Source organism: Anomaloglossus baeobatrachus, chromosome 1 (genome assembly GCF_048569485.1).
Source record: "Anomaloglossus baeobatrachus isolate aAnoBae1 chromosome 1, aAnoBae1.hap1, whole genome shotgun sequence".
Taxonomy (NCBI): domain Eukaryota; kingdom Metazoa; phylum Chordata; class Amphibia; order Anura; family Aromobatidae; genus Anomaloglossus; species Anomaloglossus baeobatrachus.
In genome coordinates this window covers 953,488,219-953,514,695 of record NC_134353.1, presented here as the reverse complement: position 1 = coordinate 953,514,695, position 26,477 = coordinate 953,488,219, and the positions used below count along the sequence as shown (strand labels likewise).

The 26,477-nt window shown below is 51.7% G+C and overlaps 1 protein-coding gene and 1 long non-coding RNA gene across 2 annotated transcripts in view; one reads left to right on the top strand and one right to left on the bottom strand.

Annotated features, from left to right (window-relative positions):
• Positions 1 to 7,670, bottom strand: part of LOC142257384 (uncharacterized) — a 349,194-nt gene extending 341,524 nt beyond the window's left edge. Inside the window, exons 1-6 of the mRNA XM_075329463.1 lie at positions 7,446 to 7,670; positions 7,274 to 7,369; positions 2,707 to 2,883; positions 2,501 to 2,624; positions 2,352 to 2,419; positions 2,048 to 2,150 (exon numbers count right to left, since the gene is read on the bottom strand). Of these exons, the coding sequence (XP_075185578.1) occupies positions 2,048 to 2,150; positions 2,352 to 2,419; positions 2,501 to 2,624; positions 2,707 to 2,883; positions 7,274 to 7,330 (529 nt within the window). The 5' untranslated portion in view covers positions 7,331 to 7,369; positions 7,446 to 7,670. The remainder of the gene's footprint in view (positions 1 to 2,047; positions 2,151 to 2,351; positions 2,420 to 2,500; positions 2,625 to 2,706; positions 2,884 to 7,273; positions 7,370 to 7,445) is intronic.
• Positions 7,671 to 7,876: 206 nt separating this feature from the next.
• Positions 7,877 to 22,270, top strand: LOC142257546 (uncharacterized). The gene is made up of 4 exons (XR_012727640.1): positions 7,877 to 7,945; positions 11,420 to 11,547; positions 20,852 to 20,919; positions 22,197 to 22,270. It is a non-coding gene; the product is annotated as an uncharacterized LOC142257546 (long non-coding RNA).
• Positions 22,271 to 26,477: the final 4,207 nt, after the last annotated feature.

Below are 26,477 nucleotides of genomic sequence, written 5' to 3'. Positions count from 1 at the left end.
TGTTAATAATTGAATGAATAGTATTCTCTAGTGGATCATATTTGAAACATTTTTGTTGTTTATTGATGTTTTTAAAATGTTTTTATAAGTTTCTGATATTTCCTTTGTGGGGTGTTGCCCTATAAGAAAGGGGATCTGACGTCATGTGTTTGTAGACCTGGTGAAGCGCTTGTTAAGCACTAAACGGCCGTCGTCTGCTGTGCCGTGCATTTCCCCCTCCTCTCCCCCGCTGTTTTTATATTTTACCTGATGCTGAAATAAACAGACTTTTTATATACGGCAGCCCGGTGAGTGCCCTCCTCTTCATTTGCTTCTTATGGATGGGACTTATGCTTGGAAGGAGCACCAGTGCCCAGAGCAAAGCTGTAACTATGCCGGAGCGAGCTGTACCGGACTTTGAGTGGAAAGGTGAATTTGCTTGGAGGTCGGTCGGTGAGCTGATTAGTGCCCGGTGTTCCTTTTCTTGGATTCTTCTGTTGTTGGCTTCAGAGATATATAGTGTGCATGACCGGAAGTGCGGTGACTTCTGACCATGAGCAGTGAGCCTACACCTGGCGTTGGACATGCTCAATGCCGAGAGGTACGCCCGGCTTTGTATAGAGATGCAGATGACACTGGACATCGTAAAGCATGATTGTGACGCCTAGAAGAGGGTGCTGTCATGATTCCTCCACACAGTGCGTCTGGGAGGCAATGAGGGATTTCATGCCTACTAAGGTATTCTCATGGCTCCTCTCTGGGGTTCAAACCGGTGCTTTCTGGTTATTGGTTGCTTTCCCTCTTGGTTGGACACTGCCTGTTTTGTGTTCGTACAACTGATGAAGGATGTTGTCTTTATTTCTTATGTTTTGCTTCCAGTTTCACTCTATTCAGGAGGGTGCAATTTCTTGTTTGGTTTGCCCCATCACATTTTGGGAGAAGCCATTTACACTCACTGCTCACATGCCTCAGTGCTGGTTAATTCTGGATGGATGATTGTCTAGAGTCACAGCTACTCTGTTAAAGGGGTTCTCTGGCCTTAAATGTTAAGTCGTCAGTCTCTCTTTGTGACTGCAGACTTATGCACCCTCCCAGTGCGCACACTGTTTGCTGCGAGGATTCACCGGTTTTTGAGCTGGGAACGGCGGTCACACAACGCAATTCTGCGATATGCATGCTGCCGGTCAGAATTCGACTAGTAGGCGTGGCATCAATTAATACAACGTTGGATTGGAGAGTAACTCCATCTTGTACCCATTAATGATGATTTTTAGGATCTAAGCATTTCTGGTTATACAATTGTTTGGCCAAGCTGATCAGTCATCCTCTGATCTCTATGGCCTTTACTCTGGAGATTGGGATTGAGTCCTAGTCTTTACCACCTTTAAATTATCCCCAATAACCCAACTTCCCTGTAACCTGATATTCCTATTTCCAGAGGGAAAATACCTTCTCTTCTGTTTGACTTCAAGAAACCCTTTATGTCAAAATAACGTATTAACTTTATTGTATGGGTTACACTCTATAGGTGGCTATTTTCTATATTTGTAAAAATAAAAAGGTTTTAGACTTTTTTTATTCCGGTGCACATTCATTTTTTTAAAAATATATATTTATTTAGTCCATTGGGTCTCACGGGTGAGAGAGAAAGTCCCCTCCATTATATAACCACCTAGAGTCCTTCTTTGCTACTAAGCGCAGCATCTTAAGGGGTAAAGATGAGGCTCAGCGTTATCTCCAATCCCAATCATTGTGGCAGGAGCCCGGCTGTCAGTCACTGATATTGGGGTTTATGTCTCCATATTCTGTATTCTGTTATCAAACACTGACATGAGTGTAATAGGAGACGATGGCTTCTTAGTCCCAAATTGGACAAATACTTTTTCTTCATCAGGACTGACCGCGGATGATGAAGAAACCGGCCGCAGTCACATTAGTATAATTCATCCCCGGCTGTATCTTATCATCCACATTATAAATCCACAACCTGTGACATCACATAACAGTATTGCATCATAAAGGAGCAAGATTTTGGCCAAAAAAGTGACTATACATCTAAGAGCCTCACCGGGGCGGTGATCTGTAGGAATCCCCTCGTTACTCCGCTGATCGCCCCTCACATTTCTCTCTGGAGAATTAATATTACTCAGATCTTTATCCGGATCCAAAAGCTGCAAAACAAAATATTGTAAAAGTCCCCGGGAATAATGGAGATAAGATCCGGACATGTGCGGTCTGTGGTCAGCTGTGATCCTGCCGTCTCCACCGCTCTCATTACACAAGTATAAAATATCTAATACTGGAGGAGAAAACAAGACTGAACACAAGGAGGTCACAGCCGTCTACACCTCATAGGGGAGATCTCCATCTACCTGAGGATCCTGTGGAGGAGGAGGAGGAGCGGGACATCTCTCTGGGGTCGTCCTCGTACTGGAGAGACCTGCAGGAGACACAGACAGGACGGACATCATTATTACATACAGATAATTATAGGCCGGGTGTATTCAGTCCTGTCTATTACCTGGTGATGTGCGGGGCTGGGGCTCCTCCATCAGCACCTCCTTGTACCGCTCCTTGTGTCCTTCTAGATACTCCCACTCCTCCATGGAGAAATAGACGCTGACGTCCTGACACCTTATAGGAACCTGACAACACAATGATACCGTCATCACCCAGAATCCTCCAGTGCCGTCCTGTATAATGTCCCAGCATTCCCAGCAGTGTCACCTCTCCAGTCAGCAGCTCCAGCATCTTGTGGGTGAGTCCTAGGATCTTCTGGTCAGTCATGTCCTCATGAATCCGGGGGTGAGGTGGAGGCCCCGGGATTGGGCTCAGGGTTCCTCCCCGTCCTTCAGACACAGGGGCCTGACAGCGATCACTGGAGGTCTTCACTACTGCGTAATCCTGAGTGTGGAGACATTGATAATATCACTACAGACATTTCCAGAGTCCATCACCTCCCCGGTCATATCCTCTGTTATCCCCATAGATAATGATGTAATGTGATGACATCAGAACCTCTCACCTCCCCGGTCATATCCTCTGTTATCCCCATAGATAATGATGTAATGTGATGACATCAGAACCTCTCACCTCCCCGGTCATATCCTCTGTTATTCCCATAGATAATGATGTAATGTGATGACATCAGAACCTCTCACCTCCCCGGTCATATCCTCTGTTATCCCCATAGATAATGATGTAATGTGGTGACGTCACAGCCTCTCACCTCCCCGGTCATATCCTCTGCTATCCCCATAGATAATGATGTAATGTGGTGACATCACAGCCTGTCACCTCCTTAGTCATATCCTCTGTTATTCCCATAGATAATGATGTAATGTGATGACATCAGAACCTCTCACCTCCCCGGTCATATCCTCTGTTATTCCCATAGATAATGATGTAATGTGGTGACGTCACAGCCTCTCACCTCCCCGGTCATATCCTCTGCTATCCCCATAGATAATGATGTAATGTGGTGACGTCACAGCCTCTCACCTCCTTAGTCATATCCTCTGTTATTCCCATAGATAATGATGTAATGTGGTGACATCAGAGCCTCTCACCTCCCCGGTCATATCCTCTGTTATCCCCATAGATAATGATGTAATGTGGTGACGTCACAGCCTCTCACCTCCCCGGTCATATCCTCTGTTATTCCCATAGATAATGATGTAATGTAATGACGTCACAGCCTCTCACCTCCCCGGTCATATCCTCTGTTATCCCCATAGATAATGATGTAATGTGATGACATCAGAGCCTCTCACCTCCCCGGTCATATCCTCTGTTATCCCCATAGATAATGATGTAATGTGATGACGTCACAGCCTCTCACCTCCCCGGTCATATCCTCTGTTATCCCCATAGATAATGGTGTAATGTGATGACATCAGAACCTCTCACCTCCCCGGTCATATCCTCTGTTATCCCCATAGATAATGATGTAATGTGATGACATCACAGCCTCTCACCTCCCCAGTCATATCCTCTGTTATTCCCATAGATAATGATGTGATGACATCAGAGCCTCTCACCTCCCCGGTCATATCCTCTGTTATTCCCATAGATAATGATGTGATGACATCAGAGCCTCTCACCTCCCCAGTCATATCCTCTGTTATTCCCATAGATAATGATGTGATGACATTAGAACCTCTCACCTCCCCGGTCATATCCTCTGTTATCCCCATAGATAATGATGTAATGTGATGACATCAGAGCCTCTCACCTCCCCGGTCATATCCTCTGTTATTCCCATAGATAATGATGTAATGTGATGACATCAGAGCCTCTCACCTCCCCGGTCATATCCTCTGTTATCCCCATAGATAATGATGTAATGTGATGACATCAGAGTCTCTCACCTCCCCGGTCATATCCTCTGTTATTCCCATAGATAATGATGTAATGTGATGACATCAGAGTCTCTCACCTCCCCGGTCATATCCTCTGTTATTCCCATAGATAATGATGTAATGTGATGACATCAGAGTCTCTCACCTCCCCGATCATATCCTCTGTTATCCCCATAGATAATGATGTAATGTGATGACATCAGAACCTCTCACCTCCCCGGTCATATCCTCTGTTATCCCCATAGATAATGATGTAATGTGATGACATCAGAGCCTCTCACCTCCCCGGTCATATCCTCTGTTATCCCCATAGATAATGATGTAATGTGATGACGTCACAGCCTCTCACCTCCCCGGTCATATCCTCTGTTATCCCCATAGATAATGATGTAATGTGATGACATCAGAGCCTCTCACCTCCCCGGTCATATCCTCTGTTATCCCCATAGATAATGATGTAATGTGGTGACGTCACAGCCTCTCACCTCCCCGGTCATATCCTCTGTTATCCCCATAGATAATGATGTAATGTGATGACATCAGAGCCTCTCACCTCCCCGGTCATATCCTCTGTTATTCCCATAGATAATGATGTAATGTGATGACATCAGAGCCTCTCACCTCCCCGGTCATATCCTCTGTTATCCCCATAGATAATGATGTAATGTGATGACGTCACAGCCTCTCACCTCCCCGGTCATATCCTCTGTTATCCCCATAGATAATGATGTAATGTGATGACATCAGAGCCTCTCACCTCCCCGGTCATATCCTCTGTTATCCCCATAGATAATGATGTAATGTGGTGACGTCACAGCCTCTCACCTCCCCGGTCATATCCTCTGTTATCCCCATAGATAATGATGTAATGTGATGACATCAGAGCCTCTCACCTCCGAGGTCATATCCTCTGTTATCCCCATAGATAATGATGTAATGTGGTGACATCAGAGCCTCTCACCTCCCCGGTCATATCCTCTGTTATCCCCATAGATAATGATGTAATGTGGTGACGTCACAGCCTCTCACCTCCCCGGTCATATCCTCTGTTATCCCCATAGATAATGATGTAATGTGGTGACGTCACAGCCTCTCACCTCCCCGGTCATATCCTCTGTTATCCCCATAGATAATGATGTCATGTGGTGACGTCAGAGCCTCTCACCTCCCCGGTCATATCCTCTGTTATCCCCATAGATAATGATGTAATGTGGTGACATCAGAGCCTCTCACCTCCCCGGTCATATCCTCTGTTATTCCCATAGATAATGATGTAATGTGATGACATCAGAACCTCTCACCTCCCCGGTCATATCCTCTGTTATCCCCATAGATAATGATGTAATGTGGTGACATCAGAGCCTCTCACCTCCCCGGTCATATCCTCTGTTATCCCCATAGATAATGATGTAATGTGATGACATCAGAACCTCTCACCTCCCCGGTCATATCCTCTGTTATTCCCATAGATAATGGTGTAATGTGGTGACGTCAGAGCCTCTCACCTCCCCGGTCATATCCTCTGTTATCCCCATAGATAATGATGTAATGTGGTGACGTCAGAGCCTCTCACCTCCCCGGTCATATCCTCTGTTATCCCCATAGATAATGGTGTAATGTGGTGACGTCAGAGCCTCTCACCTCCCCGGTCATATCCTCTGTTATCCCCATAGATAATGATGTAATGTGGTGACGTCAGAGCCTCTCACCTCCCCGGTCATATCCTCTGTTATTCCCATAGATAATGGTGTAATGTGGTGACGTCAGAGCCTCTCACCTCCCCGGTCATATCCTCTGTTATCCCCATAGATAATGATGTAATGTGGTGACGTCAGAGCCTCTCACCTCCCCGGTCATATCCTCTGTTATCCCCATAGATAATGATGTAATGTGGTGACGTCACAGCCTCTCACCTCCCCGGTCATATCCTCTGTTATCCCCATAGATAATGATGTAATGTGATGACATCACAGCCTCTCACCTCCCCGGTCATATCCTCTGTTATTCCCATAGATAATGATGTAATGTGGTGACGTCACAGCCTTTCACCTCTCCGGTCATATCCTCTGTTATTCCCATAGATAATGATGTAATGTGGTGACGTCACAGCCTCTCACCTCCCCGGTCATATCCTCTGTTATCCCCATAGATAATGATGTAATGTGGTGACGTCACAGCCTCTCACCTCCCCGGTCATATCCTCTGTTATCCCCATAGATAATGATGTAATGTGGTGACGTCACAGCCTCTCACCTCCCCGGTCATATCCTCTGTTATCCCCATAGATAATGATGTAATGTGGTGACATCAGAGCCTCTCACCTCCCCGGTCATATCCTCTGTTATTCCCATAGATAATGATGTAATGTGATGACATCACAGCCTCTCACCTCCCCGGTCATATCCTCTGTTATTCCCATAGATAATGATGTCATGTGGTGACGTCACAGCCTCTCACCTCCCCGGTCATATCCTCTGTTATCCCCATAGATAATGATGTAATGTGATGACATCAGAGCCTCTCACCCCCCCGGTCATATCCTCTGTTATCCCCATAGATAATGATGTAATGTGGTGACGTCACAGCCTCTCACCTCCCCGGTCATATCCTCTGTTATCCCCATAGATAATGATGTAATGTGGTGACATCACAGCCTCTCACCTCCCCGGTCATATCCTCTGTTATCCCCATAGATAATGATGTAATGTGGTGACGTCAGAGCCTCTCACCTCCCCGGTCATATCCTCTGTTATCCCCATAGATAATGATGTAATGTGATGACATCAGAGCCTCTCACCTCCCCGGTCATATCCTCTGTTATCCCCATAGATAATGATGTTATGTGGTGACGTCACAGCCTCTCACCTCCCCGGTCATATCCTCTGTTATCCCCATAGATAATGATGTCATGTGGTGACGTCACAGCCTCTCACCTCTGCAGTAAGATGGGAGAGGAGCTCCAGGGTGAGGGGAATGATCCTCGCCGCCATTTTGCCTCTTTTCTTCAGAGGATTCTTTATTGGAGGAATCTGAATGGAGAAAAGATGAGAAGAGAAAATAACGGAAACTTCACAGGAAACAACTCGGAGAGGATCCGGCATTTACCCTTATTCCCGGCTTCTGCCTGTAGGTGGCGCTGCACTTGCTCTGTGGCCAGCACTGGGGGCGCAGGCGCAGTGTGACATTAGTGTGGCTGGGACTTGTGGTGCAGGGAGTCTGTGTCTCTGCAGAGCGCTGGGATCTGGAGTTCTCCGCTCTGTGCTGGGGGAGGACACGTCCTGCAGATTTCCTGAGGGGTGACGTCAGCGGAAGAGGCGGGGCAGAGCGGCGGGTGGGAAACAGCAGGATAGATGCTAGAGAATACAGGCTGCTTGCAGGTTGTGACGTCACTTCCGGGGCGTATTCATCTACTGTTGGGGGCGTGTCTTTATTTAGCGTGGTCTGTATTTTCTAGGCTGAACCGATCTGTGGGCGGGGCAATGCTCGGGCTGTGCAGAGTTGTGGGCGGGGCAGAGTTGTGGGCGGGGCAGAGTTGTGGGCAGGGCAGAGTTGTGGGCAGGGCTCTGGCTGTGCAGAGCGGACGGATCCTGATGCCTGATCCTGAGGTGGGGAATATTCCGCTTCTCCTCATTAGTGATAGCTCTGGGGTGTCAGGCTGGATGTTGGGGGCACAGAGCAGCGTCTCCTGTCAGTGTTGGGGGGTACAGAGCAGCGTCTCCTGTCAGTGTTGGGGGGCACAGAGCAGCGTCTCCTGTCAGTGTTGGGGGGCACAGAGCAGCGTCTCCTGTCAGTGTTGGGGGTACAGAGCAGCGTCTCCTGTCAGTGTTGGGGGCACAGAGCAGCGTCTCCTGTCAGTGTTGGGGGGCACAGAGCAGCGTCTCCTGTCAGTGTTGGGGGGTACAGAGCAGCGTCTCCTGTCAGTGTTGGGGGGCACAGAGCAGCGTCTCCTGTCAGTGTTGGGGGGCACAGAGCAGCGTCTACTGTCAGTGTTGGGGGGCACAGAGCAGCGTCTCCTGTCAGTGTTGGGGGGCACAGAGCAGCGTCTCCTGTCAGTGTTGGGGGCACAGAGCAGCGTCTCCTGTCAGTGTTGGGGGGTACAGAGCAGTGTCTCCTGTCAGTGTTGGGGGCACAGAGCAGTGTCTCCTGTCAGTGTTGGGGGGGCACAGAGCAGCGTCTCCTGTCAGTGTTGGGGGGCACAGAGCAGCGTCTCCTGTCAGTGTTGGGGGGCACAGAGCAGTGTCTCCTGTCAGTGTTGGGGGGCACAGAGCAGCGTCTCCTGTCAGTGTTGGGGGCACAGAGCAGCGTCTCCTGTCAGTGTTGGGGGCACAGAGCAGCGTCTCCTGTCAGTGTTGGGGGCACAGAGCAGCGTCTCCTGTCAGTGTTGGGGGTACAGAGCAGCGTCTCCTGTCAGTGTTGGGGGGCACAGAGCAGCGTCTCCTGTCAGTGTTGGGGGCACAGAGCAGCGTCTCCTGTCAGTGTTGGGGGCACAGAGCAGCGTCTCCTGTCAGTGTTGGGGGGTACAGAGCAGCGTCTCCTGTCAGTGTTGGGGGTACAGAGCAGCGTCTCCTGTCAGTGTTGGGGGGTACAGAGCAGCGTCTCCTGTCAGTGTTGGGGGCACAGAGCAGCGTCTCCTGTCAGTGTTGGGGGGCACAGAGCAGCGTCTCCTGTCAGTGTTGGGGGCACAGAGCAGCGTCTCCTGTCAGTGTTGGGGGGCACAGAGCAGCGTCTCCTGTCAGTGTTGGGGGGCACAGAGCAGCGTCTCCTGTCAGTGTTGGGGGGCACAGAGCAGCGTCTCCTGTCAGTGTTGGGGGCACAGAGCAGCGTCTCCTGTCAGTGTTGGGGGCACAGAGCAGTGTCTCCTGTCAGTGTTGGGGGCACAGAGCAGCGTCTCCTGTCAGTGTTGGGGGCACAGAGCAGCGTCTCCTGTCAGTGTTGGGGGCACAGAGCAGCGTCTCCTGTCAGTGTTGGGGGGCACAGAGCAGCGTCTCCTGTCAGTGTTGGGGGGCACAGAGCAGCGTCTCCTGTCAGTGTTGGGAGCACAGAGCAGGGTCTCCTGTCAGTGTTGGGGGGCACAGAGCAGTGTCTCCTGTCAGTGTTGGGGGCACAGAGCAGCGTCTCCTGTCAGTGTTGGGGGCACAGAGCAGCGTCTCCTGTCAGTGTTGGGGGGCACAGAGCAGCGTCTCCTGTCAGTGTTGGGGGGTACAGAGCAGCGTCTCCTGTCAGTGTTGGGGGCACAGAGCAGCGTCTCCTGTCAGTGTTGGGGGGCACAGAGCAGCGTCTCCTGTCAGTGTTGGGGGGCACAGAGCAGAGTCTCCTGTCAGTGTTGGGGGGTACAGAGCAGCGTCTCCTGTCAGTGTTGGGGGGCACAGAGCAGCGTCTCCTGTCAGTGTTGGGGGGCACAGAGCAGCGTCTCCTGTCAGTGTTGGGGGTACAGAGCAGCGTCTCCTGTCAGTGTTGGGAGCACAGAGCAGTGTCTCCTGTCAGTGTTGGGGGGTACAGAGCAGCGTCTCCTGTCAGTGTTGGGGGCACAGAGCAGCGTCTCCTGTCAGTGTTGGGGGGCACAGAGCAGCGTCTCCTGTCAGTGTTGGGGGTACAGAGCAGCGTCTCCTGTCAGTGTTGGGGGCACAGAGCAGCGTCTCCTGTCAGTGTTGGGGGCACAGAGCAGCGTCTCCTGTCAGTGTTGGGGGCAAAGAGCAGTGTCTCCTGTCAGTGTTGGGGGGCACAGAGCAGCGTCTCCTGTCAGTGTTGGGGGGCACAGAGCAGCGTCTCCTGTCAGTGTTGGGGGGTACAGAGCAGCGTCTCCTGTCAGTGTTGGGGGGCACAGAGCAGCGTCTCCTGTCAGTGTTGGGGGGCACAGAGCAGTGTCTCCTGTCAGTGTTGGGGGCACAGAGCAGCAGGGGCAGGAGGTGACTTTGCATGTTCGGGGGGGCTCGTACTGGGCAGGGGGGATGCAGCACGTTTGGGGGGGCTCGCACTGGGCAGGGGGCGACGCTGCACGTTTGGGGGGGCTTGCCCTGGCAGGGGGTGACGCTGCACGTTTGGGGGTCTCGCACTGGGCAGGGGGCAACGCTGCACGTTTGGGGGGGCTCGCACTGGGCAGGGGGCGACGCTGCACGTTTGGGGGGGTTCGCACTGGGCAGGGGGCGACGCTGCACGGTTGGGGGGGCTTGCACTGGGCTGGGGGCGACGCTGCACGGTTGGGGGGGCTCGCACTGGGCAGGAGGTGGCTCTGCACGTTTTGAGGGGGCTCGCACTGTGCAGGGGGTGACGCTGCACGTTTGGGGGGGGCTCGCACTGGGCAGGGGGTGACGCTGCATGTTTGGGGGGGGGCTCGCACTGGGCAGGGGGCGACGCTGCATGTTTGGGGGGGGCTCGCAGGGGGCGACGCTGCACGTTTAGGGGGGCTCGCACTGGGCAGGGGGCGGCACTGGCTGTTTGGGGGGGCTCGCATGGAGAGTGACTGCATGTTGGGGAATCGCATGGAGGGAGGCTGCACGTTGAGGGGGCTCGCAGGGGGGGAGGCCGCATGTTGAGGGGGCTCGCAGGGGGGAGGCCGCATGTTGTGGAGGCTGCACATGGGGGCTCGCACGGGGGAAGGCCACACGATGGGGGGCTCGCACTGGGGAAGGCCACACGTTGGGGGGCTCGCACTGGGGGAGGCCACACGTTGGGGGGCTCGCACTGGGGGAGGCCACACGTTGGGGGGCTCGCACTGGGGGAGGCCACACGTTGGGGGGCTCGCACTGGGGGAGGCCACACGTTGGGGGGCTCGGACTGGGGGAGGGCAGACGTTGGGGGGCTCGCACTGGGGGAGGCCACACGTTGGGGGGGCTCGCACTGGGGGAGGCCACACGTTGGGGGGGCTCGCACTGGGGGAGGCCACACGTTGGGGGGGCTCGCACTGGGGGAGGCCACACGTTGGGGAGGGCTCGCAGGGGGAATGGCCGCACGTTGGGGAGGGCTCGCACTACACAGGGGGTGATGCTGCACTTTGGGGGGCTTGCAGGGGCCCGTGTTGCACGTTAAGGGGGGCTCGCCCAGGGAACTCTGTATTATTAATCTTTGTTTCTCATACACAGCTTGTGACTATCGGCGCTGGGTGTAATTGCCCCCCGTCGTCCCACCTTAGAGACGGAGAGAACAGTGCGGTGTAATCCACATCCTCCTCCGGTGTCCTCCAATGTATTCAATGAGAGAGGAATTTATGGTAAATGCAGAAATACAATTTTTACACCTAAAACGCACGGGACTCGGATACAAGAGATTTTTCTTTCATTGTCGCCAATGTCCAACATGGCCTAATTCTACGTATTGATTTGTACAGTTGATTGTTATATATTTGTATCCCCGACCTTCTGTCTCCTCCCCATTACCCTGTAGACTGTGAGCCCCCGAGGGCAGGGTCCGCTCCCCTCGGTACCCGTCTGTCAGTGTTATATATTTGTATCCCCGACCTACTGCCTCCTCCCCATTACCCTGTAGACTATAATCCCCCGAGGGCAGGGTCCGCTCCCCTCTGTACCCGTCTGTTAGTGTTATATATTTGTATCCCCGACCTTCTGTCTCCTCCCCATTACCCTGTAGACTGTGAGCCCCCGAGGGCAGGGTCCGCTCCCCTCGGTACCCGTCTGTCAGTGTTATACACATGTATCTTCGCCCTACTGTCTCCCCGCCATTACCCTGTAGACTATAATCCCCCGAGGGCAGGGTCCGCTCCCCTCTGTACCCGTTTGTCAGTGTTATATATTTGTATCCCCGACCTACTGTCTCATCCCCATTACCCTGTAGACTGTAAGCCCCCGAGGGCAGGGTCCGCTCCCCTCTGTACTCGTCTGTCAGTGTTATATTTTTGTATCCCCGACCTACTGTCTCCTCCCCATTACCCTGTAGACTGTGAGCCCCCGAGGGCAGGGTCCGCTCCCTTCTGTACCCGTCTGTGAGGATTGGTTTATTCACTGTAATTTATATCTGTATTTCTTTGTCGCTCTATTGGGAGACCCAGACAATTGGGTGTATAGGCTATGCCTCCGGAGGCTGCACAAAGTATTACACTCAAAAGTGTTAAGCCCCTCCCCTTCTGCCTATACACCCCCCGTGCTCTCACGGGATCCTCAGTTTTTTTGCTTTGTGCGAAGGAGGCAGACCTGCACACATAGCTCCACAGATTAGTCAGCAGCAGCTGCTGACTATTTCGGATGAAAGAAAAGAGGGCCCATATAGGGCCCCCAGCATGCTCCCTTCTCACCCCACTTTTGTCGGCGGTGTTTGTTAAGGTTGAGGTATCCATTGCGGGTACGGAGGCTGGAGCCCACATGCTGCTTTCCTTCCCCATCCCCCTTAGGGCTCTGGGTGAAGTGGGATCCAGGATCGGTCTCCAGGCACTGAGACCGTACTTATCCACAACTCCTGAGGAGCCTGCTGGATAGGAGCCGGGTATCGATCAGGGACAGGGCCCTGCATCTTTGAGGTACTCTGTGTCCCCGTGGGGACCGCGCACAGCAGCACTCCAGCATTGCTGGGTGTGCTAGTGCACCGGGGACTGCGGCGCTGACCGCCTTTGGTGCCATTATACACTGCAGCGGTGCTGAGTGTATTTGTGTATGGGGACGGCCGCGCTGACCGCCGCCGCCATTGTTTTTACTTAGGCGCGGCTGGGACTTGTAGTGCGCCGGGGACTCTGCGCTGGCCGCGCTTTTACGGCGGCCGCGCTTATAACTAGAGTCCCCGGCTTTTTGGGCCTAGTCTCCGTTCTTCCCGCCCTCAGCCCTGCCAGTCAGGGGAAGGGCGGGACGCTGCACAGGACGAGCAGCACTGAGGGCTGGAGCATGCTTTGCATACTCCACCCCCCTCACTGTGTACCGTGTGACTCCAACTCCCGCACTTTCTCGGTCACGCCCACGACTCCCTCATCTCCTCAGGACGCCGGCAGCCATTACTGTCAGCTCCTAGGACGCTGCAGAGGGGAGACAAACGCTGGGGGACCCAGGCACGAGTTCAAGGGGCCACACAACCGCCTTAAGCGGGCGGTAAGCAGCACCTGAGGTGCTGATTACACTGGTGTAGTAGTGTGTTTAGAGTTTACATCTTTGCTATACTTTACACTGTATGGTGCACAGTCAATTTCCTGGTCATATACCCTGTGGTGTGGCTCAAGGAGCAACAAAACACAGGCTTACTACGCTGCCAGCGCCGCATGTGCAATCCGGCAGGTTCCATTGACCCTCATGGTGGACCCCTGTGGCATTTGTTCAGCCTCTGCTCAAGGGGTCCCAGGGACAACAACCAAACAGATCCAGGTGACAGGGACTGAGTTTGCAGTTTTTACTGAGACTTTCTGAGACTATGGCTAAAATACTAGAAGCTTGCAGTCCAGACTGGTATCTCAGACCATGGGCACTGTACAACACTGCCCTCTATTCCCCTCAGTTGGAACAACAATGTTCCCCCGGGGTGTCTCATAGATCCCAGGGTGAAGTCTCTGACACGGACCGCAGTCCCAGACCGCCTAGGCGAGCTCGCTTAGACAACCCCCTCGACCTCATCACATTGTTCAGGGTCTCAGAGAAATGACTCTCTGTATCAGAAGAGGAGGTAGCTGATCAGGGTTCTGATCCTGATGCCGCTCTCTACCTTGATATCCCTGAGACGGACGCCATAGTGAATGCTCTTATTGCGTCCATAAAAATGATGCTGGATGTTTCTCTCTCAGCTCATCCAGCAGAAGGGTCACCTTTTCAAGGTCCCCCAAGAGTACAGCGAGTAGGTTTCTGGATCACTCTGACGTCTCAGAGGCAGTCCAGACACACCGAGTTTGTCCGGATAAGTGTTTCTTCCAAGCGCTTTAAGGATACACGTTATCCCTTCCCCCCTGACGTGGTCAGGGCTGGACTCAGTGTCCCAAGGTGGATTCTCCAATCTCTAGACTGGCGGCTAGATCCATAGTGGCAGTTGAAGATGGGGATTCGCTCAGGGATGCCACGGACAGACAGATGGAGCTCTGGTGGAAATCCATCTATGAAGCCATCGGCGCGTCTTTTGCTCCAGCATTCGCAGCCGTATGGGCGCTCCAAGCTATTGCAGCGGGTCAGGCGCAAATTGACGCACTTACACGTACGTCTGCGCCGCAAGTGGCGTCTGTAACCTCTCAAACTTCGGCATTGCGTCCTACGCTGTTAATGCTGTCCTGGACTCTGCGAGCCGTACAGCAGTTGCAGCCGACAATTCGGTGGCAATACGCAGGGCCTTGTGGCTTCGGGAATGGAAGGCAGATTCAGCTTCCAAAAAAGTGCTTAACCGGTTTGCCATTTTCTGGCGACCGTTTGTTTGGTGAGAGGCTGGATGAAATCATCAACCAATCCTGGGAAAGGAAACATCCTTACCCCAGACCAAACCAAGATTACCCCAACAGAGAATCGGACAGTCGAGGTTTCGGTCCTTTCCGGGCGCGGGCAGGTCCCAATTCTCCTCGCCCAGTCGTCCTCAGAAGGGTCAGAGGAACTCCGATCCATGGCGGTCTAAGGCACGCTTTTAAAAAACCGCAGGAGGTGCCGCCACCAAGGCGGCTTCCTCATGACCTACGGCCCTCACACCGCATCCTCGGTCGGAGGCAGGCTCTCCCGCTTTTCAGACTTTTCGCTGCCACAGGTTAAGGACCGTTGGGTGTGAGACATTCTGTCTCACGGTCACAGGATAGAGTCAACTCTCGTCCTTCGACTTGATTTTTCAGAACATCCCCGCCTCCCGAGCGAGCCGATGCTCTTCTGCAGGCGCTGGGCACTCTGAAGACAGAAGGAGTGGTGATCCCGGTTCCTCTTCAGCAACAGGGTCACGGTTTTTACTCCAACCTGTTTGTGGTCCCCAAGAAGGACGGATCTTTCCGTCCTGTCCTGGACCTAAAACTGCTCCACAAACACTCTCAGGGTCACTCGGTGATCCCTTACTTAGACGATCTGCTGGTCAAGGCTCCCTCTCAAGAGGCATGCCAGCACAGCCTCACCGCTACTCTGGATACTCCCCAGACTTTCGGGTGGATCATCAATTTTCCAAAGTCAAATCTGACACCGGCCCAATCGCTGACATATCTTGACATGGAGTTGTCATACCCTCTCAGCGATAGTGAAGCTTCCGCTGAACAAACCGTTCACTACAGACGGGGGTGCAATCTCTAGGTCAGTCACTCCCCTTGAGGCGCCCCACGCACTTCCTCGGGAAGATGGTGGCAGCAATGGGGGCAGTCCCTTTCACGCAGTGTTCACCAGCGTCCTCTCCAAAGGGACTCCTACGCAAGGAGACAGGAAACCGACGTTCCTCAACAGGAACGTCTACCTCTCTCAGGCATACCACTTCATTGTCGAGGGGAAATTCCTTCCTTCTCCCATCCTGGGCAGTGGTCACGACGGACGTGAGTCGGTTTCAGTGGGGAGCAGTTTTTTCTCCACCACAGGGCTCAAGGTACGTGGACTCACCATTGAGTCCTCGCTTCTGATCAATGTTCTGGAGATCAGAGCAGTGTATCTCGCCCTAAAAGCGTTCCAGCAGTGGCTGGAAGGCAAGAAGATCCGAATTCAGTCGGACAACTCCACAGCGGTGGCTTACAGTCCGGCGGCTTCTGCTGTGGATAGAATCCACAGCCTCCACCATATCCACAGTTCACATCCCAGGCGTGGAACACTTGGGAGCAGACTTTCTCAGTCGCCAGGGCATGGACGCAGAGCAAGGGTCCCTTCACCAGGACGGGTTTCACGAGATATGTTGCCGCTAGGGCATGCCGGACGTCGACCTAATTGCGTTCCGGCACCACAACAAGGTACCGACGTTCATGGCACAGTCTTAAGATCCCAGAGCTATGGCGACAGACGCCTTAGTTCAACACTGGTCGCAGTTTCAGCTTACTTACGTGCTCCCACCGTTGGCACTGTTGCTCAGTGTGTTACGCAAGATCACGGCAGACTGCCGCGGCTGCCGCCGCGTCATCCTCGTCGCTCCAGACTGGCCGAGGAGGTCGTGGTCCCGGATCTGTGGCATCTCACGGTCGGCCAACCGGGGGCACTGCCAGACCGACCAGAATTGCTGTCTCAAGGGCCGTTTTTTCCATCTGAATTCTGGGGCCATCAACCTGGCGGTGTGGCCATTGAGTCCTGGATTCTAGCGTCTTCAGGATTATCTCAAGAAGCCATTGCCACTATGAGTCAGGCTAGTAAACAAACGTCCGCCAAGCTCTACCACAGGACGCGGAAAATATTCCTGTCGTGGTGCTCTGCTCAGGGTTTTTTTCTCCCTGGCCATTTGCCTTGCCCCCCTCCCTGTCCTTCGTTCAATTTGGACTGGAAAAGGGTTCGTCGCTCGGCTCCCTTAAGGGACAAGTCTCAGCGCTCTCTGTGTTTTTTCCAGAAGCGCCTAGCCAGACTTCCACAGGTACGCATGTTCCTGCAGGGGGTTTGTCACATCGTTCCTTTTTACAAGCGGCCGTTACAACCTTCGGATCTGAACAGGGTGCTGATGTTCTTCAGAAACCACCATTCCAGCTAATGAGAGATATTTCTCTCTCACGCCTTTCGCAGGAAGTGGTTTTTCTAGTACCAGTCACTTCACTTCGGAGAGTGTCTGAGCTAGCAGCGCTGTCATGCAAGGCCCCTTTCATGGTTTTCACCAGGACAAGGTGGTTCTGCGTCCGGTTCCGGAATTTCTCCCTAAGGTGGTATCCCCCTTTCATCTCAATCAGGATATCTCCTTACCTTCTTTTTGTCCTCATCCAGTTCACCAATGTGAAAAGGATTTGCACTTGTTAGATCTAGTGAGAGCACTCAGACTCTACATTTCTCGTACGGCGCCCCTGCGCCGCTCGGATGCACTCTTTGTCCTTGTCGCTGGCCAGCGTAAAGGGTCACAGGCTTCCAAATCAACCTTGACTCGGTGGATCAAGGAGCCAATTTTCGAAGCCTACCGTTCGGCTGGGCTTCCGGTTCTCTCAGGGCTGAAGGCCCATTCTACCAGAGCCGTGGACGCGTCCTGGGCTTTGAGGCACCAGGCTACGGCTCAGCAGGTGTGTCAGGCGGCTACCTGGTCGAGCCTGCACACTTTCACGAAACACTATCAGGTGCATACCTATGCTTCGGCGGATGCCAGCATAGGCAGACGTGTCCTTCAGGCGGCAGTTGCCCACCTGTAGGAAGGGGCCGTTTTACGGCTCTATTATGAGGTATTCTTTACCCACCCAGGGATTGCTTTTGGACATCCCAATTGTCTGGGTCTCCCAATAGAGCGACAAAGAAGAAGGGAATTTTGTTTACTTACCGTAAATTCCTTTTCTTCTAGCTCTAATTGGGAGACCCAGCACCCGCCCCTGTTTTTTTGTGTATACATGTTGTTCATGTTGAATGGTTTCAGTTCTCCGATACTCCTTCGGATTGAATCTACTTTAAACCAGTTTATAATTTTTTCCTCCTTCTTGCTTTTGCACCAAAACTGAGGATCCCGTGAGAGCACGGGGGGTGTATAGGCAGAAGGGGAGGGGCTTAACACTTTTGAGTGTAATACTTTGTGCAGCCTCCGGAGGCATAGCCTATACACCCAATTGTCTGGGTCTCCCAATTAGAGCTAGAAGAAAAGGAATTTACGGTAAGTAAACAAAATTCCCTTCTTTGTGTGTTGCCCGTTGCCATGTACAGCATGCAGGGCCGCCACTAGGAATTTCAGGGCCCCATACTGGCAAAATTTTCGGGCCACCTTGAGACTCCGCCCAGGCCCCAGCCCCGCCCCTGCCCAGCTCCGCCTCCATTCGGCACTCCGCTCCCATAGTCTGAGTAGTCATCATGTGACCAATCATTCATGCGATTTTCATACTTAGTCATGTGATGCCGAGCTGCTTTTCCTAATTCTTTCAATGATCAGTGAAAAAGAGAGCGGTAAGAAGAAAAGCGAATTGTCAGATGACCGTAAGTATGAAAATCACATATGAGTGGAGTGGCCATGTGATGACTGCTGGAACCAGCAAGCAGAGCCGAATCCTGACAGTGAGTATATTACACGCTGTTAGGATTGGGTATGCTACAGGGCTGAATTTTATAATTGAAGGGCTTGTGCAGGTTTGAGATGAGGGGACTGCCGGCTTCTGCATTCTCACAGCACTTGCACTGCACACTTTTAGGTTTCTCCCTTGCTAGTTGTAAAGCGGACTTTACACGCTACGATATTTCTAGCAATTGCTGGCGATATCGTACGCAAAAGCACCCGCCCCCGTCGTGCATACGATATCGTGTGATCGCTGCCACAGCGAACATTATCGCTACGGCAGCGTCGTTGTGACTGCCGAACAATCCCTCCCTCAAGGGAGGAGGGACTACACATGGGGGAGAGAGAGCGACAGACCCCGCACTACACATGGGGGAGAGAGAGCGACAGACCCCGCACTACACATGGGGGGGAGAGAACGACAGACCCCGCACTACACATGGGGGGGAGAGAACGACAGACCCCGCACTACACATGGGGGGGGGGAGAGAGCGACAGACCCCGCACTACACATGGGGGGGGAGAGACCCCGCACTACACATGGGGGAGAGAGAGTGACAGACCCCGCACTACACATGGGGGGGGGGGAAGAGAGCGACAGACCCCGCACTACACATGGGGGGAGAGAGAGCGACAGACCCCGCACTACACATGGGGGGAGAGAGAGCGACAGACCCCGCACTACACATGGGGGGAGAGAGAGCGACAGACCCCGCACTACACATGGGGGGAGAGAGAGCGACAGACCCCGCACTACACCACATGGGGGAGAGAGAGCGACAGACCCCGCACTACACATGGGGGGAGAGAGAGCGACAGAACCCGCACTACACATGGGGGGAGAGAGCGACAGACCCCGCACTACACATGCGGGGGGGAGGGGGAGAGCGACAGACCCCGCACTACACATGGGGGGGGGGGAGAGCGACAGACCCCGCACTACACATGGGGGGGGAGAGAGAGAGCGACAGACCCCGCACTACACATGGGGGGGGGGAGAGAGAGCGACAGACCCCGCACTACACATGGGGGGGGGGAGAGAGCGACAGACCCCACACTACACATGAGGGAGAGAGAGCGACAGACCCCGCACTACACATGGGGGGAGAGAGAGCGACAGACCCCGCACTACACATAGGGGGAGAGAGAGCGACAGACCCCACACTACACATGGGGGGGGAGAGCGACAGACCCCGCACTACACATGAGGGAGAGAGCGACAGACCCCGCACTACACATGAGGGAGAGAGGGCCACAGACCCCGCACTACACATGGGGCAGAGAGAGAGCGACAGACCCCGCACTACACATGGGGGGAGAGAGAGCGACAGACCCCGCACTACACATGGGGGGGAGAGAGCGACAGACCCCGCACTACACATGGGGGGAGAGAGAGCGACAGACCCCGCACTACACATAGGGGGAGAGAGAGCGACAGACCCCACACTACACATGGGGGGGGAGAGCGACAGACCCCGCACTACACATGAGGGAGAGAGCGACAGACCCCGCACTACACATGAGGGAGAGAGAGCGACAGACCCCGCACTACACATGAGGGAGAGAGAGCGACAGACCCTGCACTACACATGAGGGAGAGAGAGCGACAGACCCCGCACTACACATGAGGGAGAGAGCGACAGACCCCGCACTACACATGAGGGAGAGAGAGCGACAGACCCCGCACTATACATGGGGGGAGAGAGAGCGACAGACCCCGCACTACACATGGGGGAGAGAGAGCGACAGACCCCGCACTACACATGGGGGGAGAGAGAGCGACAGACCCCGCACTACACATAGGGGGAGAGAGAGCGACAGACCCCACACTACACATGGGGGGGAGAGCGACAGACCCCGCACTACACATGAGGGAGAGAGCGACAGACCCCGCACTACACATGAGGGAGAGAGAGCGACAGACCCCGCACTACACATGAGGGAGAGAGAGCGACAGACCCTGCACTACACATGAGGGAGAGAGAGCGACAGACCCCGCACTACACATGAGGGAGAGAGCGACAGACCCCGCACTACACATGAGGGAGAGAGAGCGACAGACCCCGCACTACACATGAGGGAGAGAGAGCGACAGATCCCGCACTACACATGAGGGAGAGAGAGAGCGACAGACCCCGCACTACACATGAGGGAGAGAGAGCGACAGATCCCGCACTACACATGAGGGAGAGAGAGAGCGACAGACCCCGCACTACACATGAGGGAGAGGGAAACATGATTTATGTTTAACTCCTTTAAAGCTGGACAATTTTAGGACCATTAAGAAAGTGTTGGAGTCTCCTCAGATCAGATTCAGTCGGCGCTGAAAGAGGACGGAAGAAACCTACAGTTTATTGCCTCCAATGATTTCCCCTTATTATCTTCACATATTTTGTGTTTTTAGTTGATTTTTTGTTAACATCACTTCATCCTCATTACAATAAAACATTTCTCTGTTTTCTTTTTATTTTTCTTGATTGACCCATAAATGATGAATAAAGACGAAGGCAAAATTATGGAGAAGATATTCAGCCTGAATCTGGAGATAATCTTCCATCTTACTGGAGAGGTGAGAGGCTGTGATGTCATCACATTACATCATTATCTATGGGGATAACAGAGGATATGACCGGGGAGGTGAGAGGCTCTGATGTCATCACATTACATCATTATCTATGGGAATAACAGAGGATATGACCGGGGAGGTGAGAGGTTCTGATGTCACCACATTACATCATTATCTATGGGAATAACAGAGGATATGACCAGGGAGGTGAGAGGTTCTGATGTCACCACATTACATCATTATCTATGGGGATAACAGAGGATATGACCGGGGAGGTGAGAGGCTCTGATGTCATCACATTACATCATTATCTATGGGAATAACAGAGGATATGACCAGGGAGGTGAGAGGCTCTGATGTCATCACATTACATCATTATCTATGGGGATAACAGAGGATATGACCGGGGAGGTGAGAGGCTCTGATGTCTTCACATTACATCATTATCTATGGGAATAACAGAGGATATGACCGGGGAGGTGAGAGGCTCTGATGTCATCACATTACATCATTATCTATGGGAATAGCAGAGGATATGACCGGGGAGGTGAGAGGTTCTGATGTCATCACATTACATCATTATCTATGGGAATAACAGAGGATATGACCGGGGAGGTGAGAGGCTCTGATGTCATCACATTACATCATTATCTATGGGGATAACAGAGGATATGACCGGGGAGGTGAGAGGCTGTGATGTCATCACATTACATCATTATCTATGGGGATAACAGAGGATATGACCGGGGAGGTGAGAGGTTCTGATGTCATCACACTACATCATTATCTATGGGAATAACAGAGGATATGATCAGGGAGGTGAGAGGTTCTGATGTCATCACATTACATCATTATCTATGGGGATAACAGAGGATATGACCGGGGAGGTGAGAGGTTCTGATGTCATCACATTACATCATTATCTATGTGAATAACAGAGGATATGACCGGGGAGGTGAGAGGTTCTGATGTCATCACATTACATCATTATCTATGGGAATAACAGAGGATATGACCGGGGAGATGAGAGGCTCTGATGTCATCACATTACATCATTATCTATGGGGATAACAGAGGATATGACCGGGGAGGTGAGAGGCTCTGATGTCATCACATTACATCATTATCTATGGGAATAACAGAGGATATGACCGGGGAGGTGAGAGGTTCTGATGTCATCACATTACATCATTATCTATGGGGATAACAGAGGATATGACCGGGGAGGTGATGGACTCTGGAAATGTCTGTAGTGATATTATTAATGTCTCCACACTCAGGATTACACAGTAGTGAAGACCTCTAGTGATCGCTGTCAGGCCCCTGTGTCTGAAGGACGGGGAGAATCCCTGAGCCCAATCCCGGGGCCTCCACCTCACCCCCGGATTCATGAGGACATCAATGACCAGAAGATCCTAGAACTCATCAACAAGATGCTTGAGCTGCTGACTGGAGAGGTGACACTGCTGGGAATGCTGGGACATTATACAGGACGGCACTGGAGGATTCTGGGTGATGACGGTATCATTGTGTTGTCAGGTTCCTATAAGGGTGGAAACACATCTATGCGAGTAAAATCGGTCCGACTGGGCTGAAAAAAACTCGGCTGATTTTAGTTCACGTTAGGTGCGAGTGCAACGCAAGTGCGATGCTATTTCTGAGATTTTACTAGCGTGTGTAATGCGTGTGTAATGCGTGTGTAATGCGTATTTTTTACTATGTCATCTGCCATTCAGCTCTGCTACATGGCCGCTGACAGCAGACACAGACAGCCATGTAGCAGAGCTGAATGGCAGATGACAGCAGACACAGACAGAGCCGCACTGTCAGAATGAACTCGGGTGAACTTCACCCGACTTCATTGTCATGCTGCGGCTCTGCCTGTGTCGCGTCCTGATTAGCGGTCACCAGTGAAGGGCTCACCGGTGACCACTAATCCCCCGAGTGACTGAAGTTAGCAGCCCTCTCTCATACTCACCGATCCCCGGCGCGGCGCTGCACGGCTTTCTCACTGCTCCGGCGGCTTTTACTATTTTGAAAAAGCCGGCCGCTCATTAAAGAATCTCGTATTCCCTGCTTTCCCCGCCCACAGGCGCCTATGATTGGTTGCAGTGAGACACGCCCCCACGCTGAGTGACAGGTGTCTCACTGCACCCAATCACAGCAGCCGGTGGGCGGGTCTATACTGTGCAGTGAAATAAATAAATAAATAATTAAAAAAAAATGGCGTGCGGTCCCCACCAATTTTAATACCAGCCAGATAAAGCCATACGGCTGAAGGCTGGTATTCTCAGGATGGGGAGCTCCACGTTATGGGGAGCCCCCCACCCTAACAATATCAGCCAACAGCCGCCCAGAATTGCCGCATACATTATATGCGACAGTTCTGGGACTGTACCCGGCTCTTCCCGATTTACCCTGGTGCGTTGGCAAATCGGGGTAATGAGGAGTTATTGGCAGCCCATAGCTGCCAATAAGTCCTAGATTAATCATGTCAGGCGTCTATGAGACACCCTCCATGATTAATCTGTAAGTTACAGTAAATAAACACACACACATGAAAAAATCCTTTATTGGAAATAAAAAACACAAACACATTCCCTCATTACCAATTTATTAACCCCGACAAACCCTCCATGTCCGGCGTAATCCACGGACTCCAGCGTCGCTTCCAGCATGAAGGTGACAGGAGCTGCAGAAGACACCGCCGCTCCGGTCACCTCCAAGCAGCAACTGAGGTGAGTAGCGCGATCTGCTGAGGTGTCACTGAGGTTACCCGCTGTCACCGCTGGATCCAGTGACAGCGGGTAACCTCAGTGACAGCTGAGCTGATCGCGCGGCTGTCTTCATTACCTGCGTGGAGGTGACCGGAGCGGCGGTGTCTTCTGCTGCTCCTGTCACCTCCATGCAGCAGAGCTGGAAGCGACGCTGGAGTCCGTGGATTACGCCGGACATGGAGGGTTTGTCGGGGTTAATAAATTGGTAATGAGGGAATGTGTTTGTGTTTTTTATTTCCAATAAAGGATTTTTTCGGGTGTGTGTGTTTATTTACTGTAACTTACAGATTAATCATGGAGGGTGTCTCATAGACGCCTGACATGATTAATCTAGGACTTATTGGCAGCTATGGGCTGCCAATAACTCCTTATTACCCCGATTTGCCAACGCACCAGGGTAAATCGGGAAGAGCCGGGTACAGTCCCAGAACTGTCGCATATAATGTATGCGGCAATTCTGGGCGGCTGTTGGCTGATATTGTTAGGGTGGGGGGCTCCCCATAACGTGGAGCTCCCCATCCTGAGAATACCAGCCTTCAGCCGTATGGCTTTATCTGGCTGGTATTAAAATTGGGGGGGACCGCACGCCATTTTTTTTAATTATTTATTTATTTATTTCACTGCACAGTATAGACCCGCCCACCGGCTGCTGTGATTGGGTGCAGTGAGACACCTGTCACTCAGCGTGGGGGCGTGTCTCACTGCAACCAATCATAGGCGCCTGTGGGCGGGGAAAGCAGGGAATACGAGATTCTTTAATGAGCGGCCGGCTTTTTCAAAATAGTAAAAGCCGCCGGAGCAGTGAGAAAGCCGTGCAGCGCCGCGCCGGGGGATCGGGGAACGGTGAGTATGAGAGAGGGGTGGAAACTGACCGACAGACTGTGAGAGAGGGACAGAGATAGTGACGGACCGACAGAGAGAGAATAGAGACCGAGAGGGAGAGACCGACTGACAGGGAATAGTGATTGACAGACATTGGGAGACATCGCTCGTTTCCAGTGTTTTAGGAAACATGCGAGAAATGTATTTAGAAAATCGGATGTCACTAGGATGGTGTGAGTGCCGTCCCGTGACATCCGATTATTTACACGCTCCCATAGACTTGCATTGGAGAAACTCGCAGTAGAAACTCGCAAAAAAGCAGCATGCTGCGATTTTTTTCTCGGTCCGATTTGGACTGAGAAAAAAATCGCAGATGAGAGCTGAATCATTCACTAACATGTGTCCGATTCCAATGCGAGTTTTTCTCGCATTGCTCTACTGCGAGAAACTCGCAAGTGAGAAGCAGCCCTAAGGTGTCAGGACGTCACCGTCTATTTCTCCATGGAGGAGTGGGAGTATCTAGAAGGACACAAGGAGCGGTACAAGGAGGTGATGATGGAGGAGCCCCAGCCCCGCACATCACCAGGTAATAAAAACAAAAAAGTGAGCCGGAGTATGAGATGGTATACATGGAGCTTGTGAGACCATGTTCACACTGGCCATGAGACAAAGGGAAACCAAGGAAAAAATTGTTAAAACATACCTTGCTGTAACTAAATAAAAGCATAATGCATATAAACATAGGGTACTTAGTAAACACTGTTTTTGATCAAAAAAAGCATAAAGTTATCCCACCAAACGTCAAGGTGTACCCAGTTGGGATAGTACCTACACTCTCTAATATTAACCCCTTCAGCCCCCAGTCTGTTTACACCTTAAAGACTCGCCCATTTTTTTGCAATTTTGTCCAGTGTCACTTGACAGGTTATAACTCTGGAACACTTCAACGGATCCTGGCGATTCTGACATTGTTTTCTCGTGACATATTGTGCTTCATGTCAGTGGTAAATTTAGGCCGATATGTTTTGCGTTTATTTGTGAAAATTTCAAAAATTTGGGGAAAATTTTGAAAATTTCGCAATTTTCAAAATTTTAAATTTTATGCCCATAAATCTGAGAGATATGTCACACAAAATAGTTACTAAATAACATTTCCCACTTGTCTACTTTACACAAGCGCGAAAAAAAAAAATTCCGTTAGGAAGTTAGAAGAGTTCAAAGTTCATCAGCAATTTCTCATTTTTCCAACAAAATTTACAAAAAACAATTTTTTAGGTACCACATCACATTTGGAGTGATTTGAGAAACCTAGGCGAAAGAAAATACCCAAAAGTGACCCCATTCTAAAATCTGCACCCCTCACTCTGCTCAAAACCACATCCAAGAAGTTTATTAACCCTTTAGGAGCTTCACAGCAACCAAAGCAATGTAGAAGAAAAAATGAGAATTTTACTTTTTTAACACAAAAATGTTACTTTAGCCATAAAAATTAGTATTTTCACAAGGGTATCAGGAAAAATGCATCATAAAATGTATCGTGCATTTTCTCCTGAGTACGCAGATACCTCATATGTGGTGGAAATCAAATGTTTGGGCACACGGCAGGACTCGGAAGGCAAGGAGTGCCATTTGAATTTCTGAGTGCAAAATTAGCTGCACTCATTAGCGGACGCCATGTCGGGTTTGAAGACTCCCTGAGGTGCCTAAACAATGGAGCTCCCCCACAAATGACCCCATTTTGGAAACTAGAGCCCTCAAATATTTTTTCTAGATGTTTGGTGAGCACTTTGAACACCTGGGGGCTTCACAGAAGTTTATAACGTTGAGCCGTGAAAAGAAAAAAAAATTTTTTTTTACCACAAAACTGTTGCTTCAACCAGGAAGCTTTTTTTATCACAAGGGTATCAGGAAAAAATGCACCATAAAATGTATTGTGCATTTTCTCCTGAGTATGCAGATACC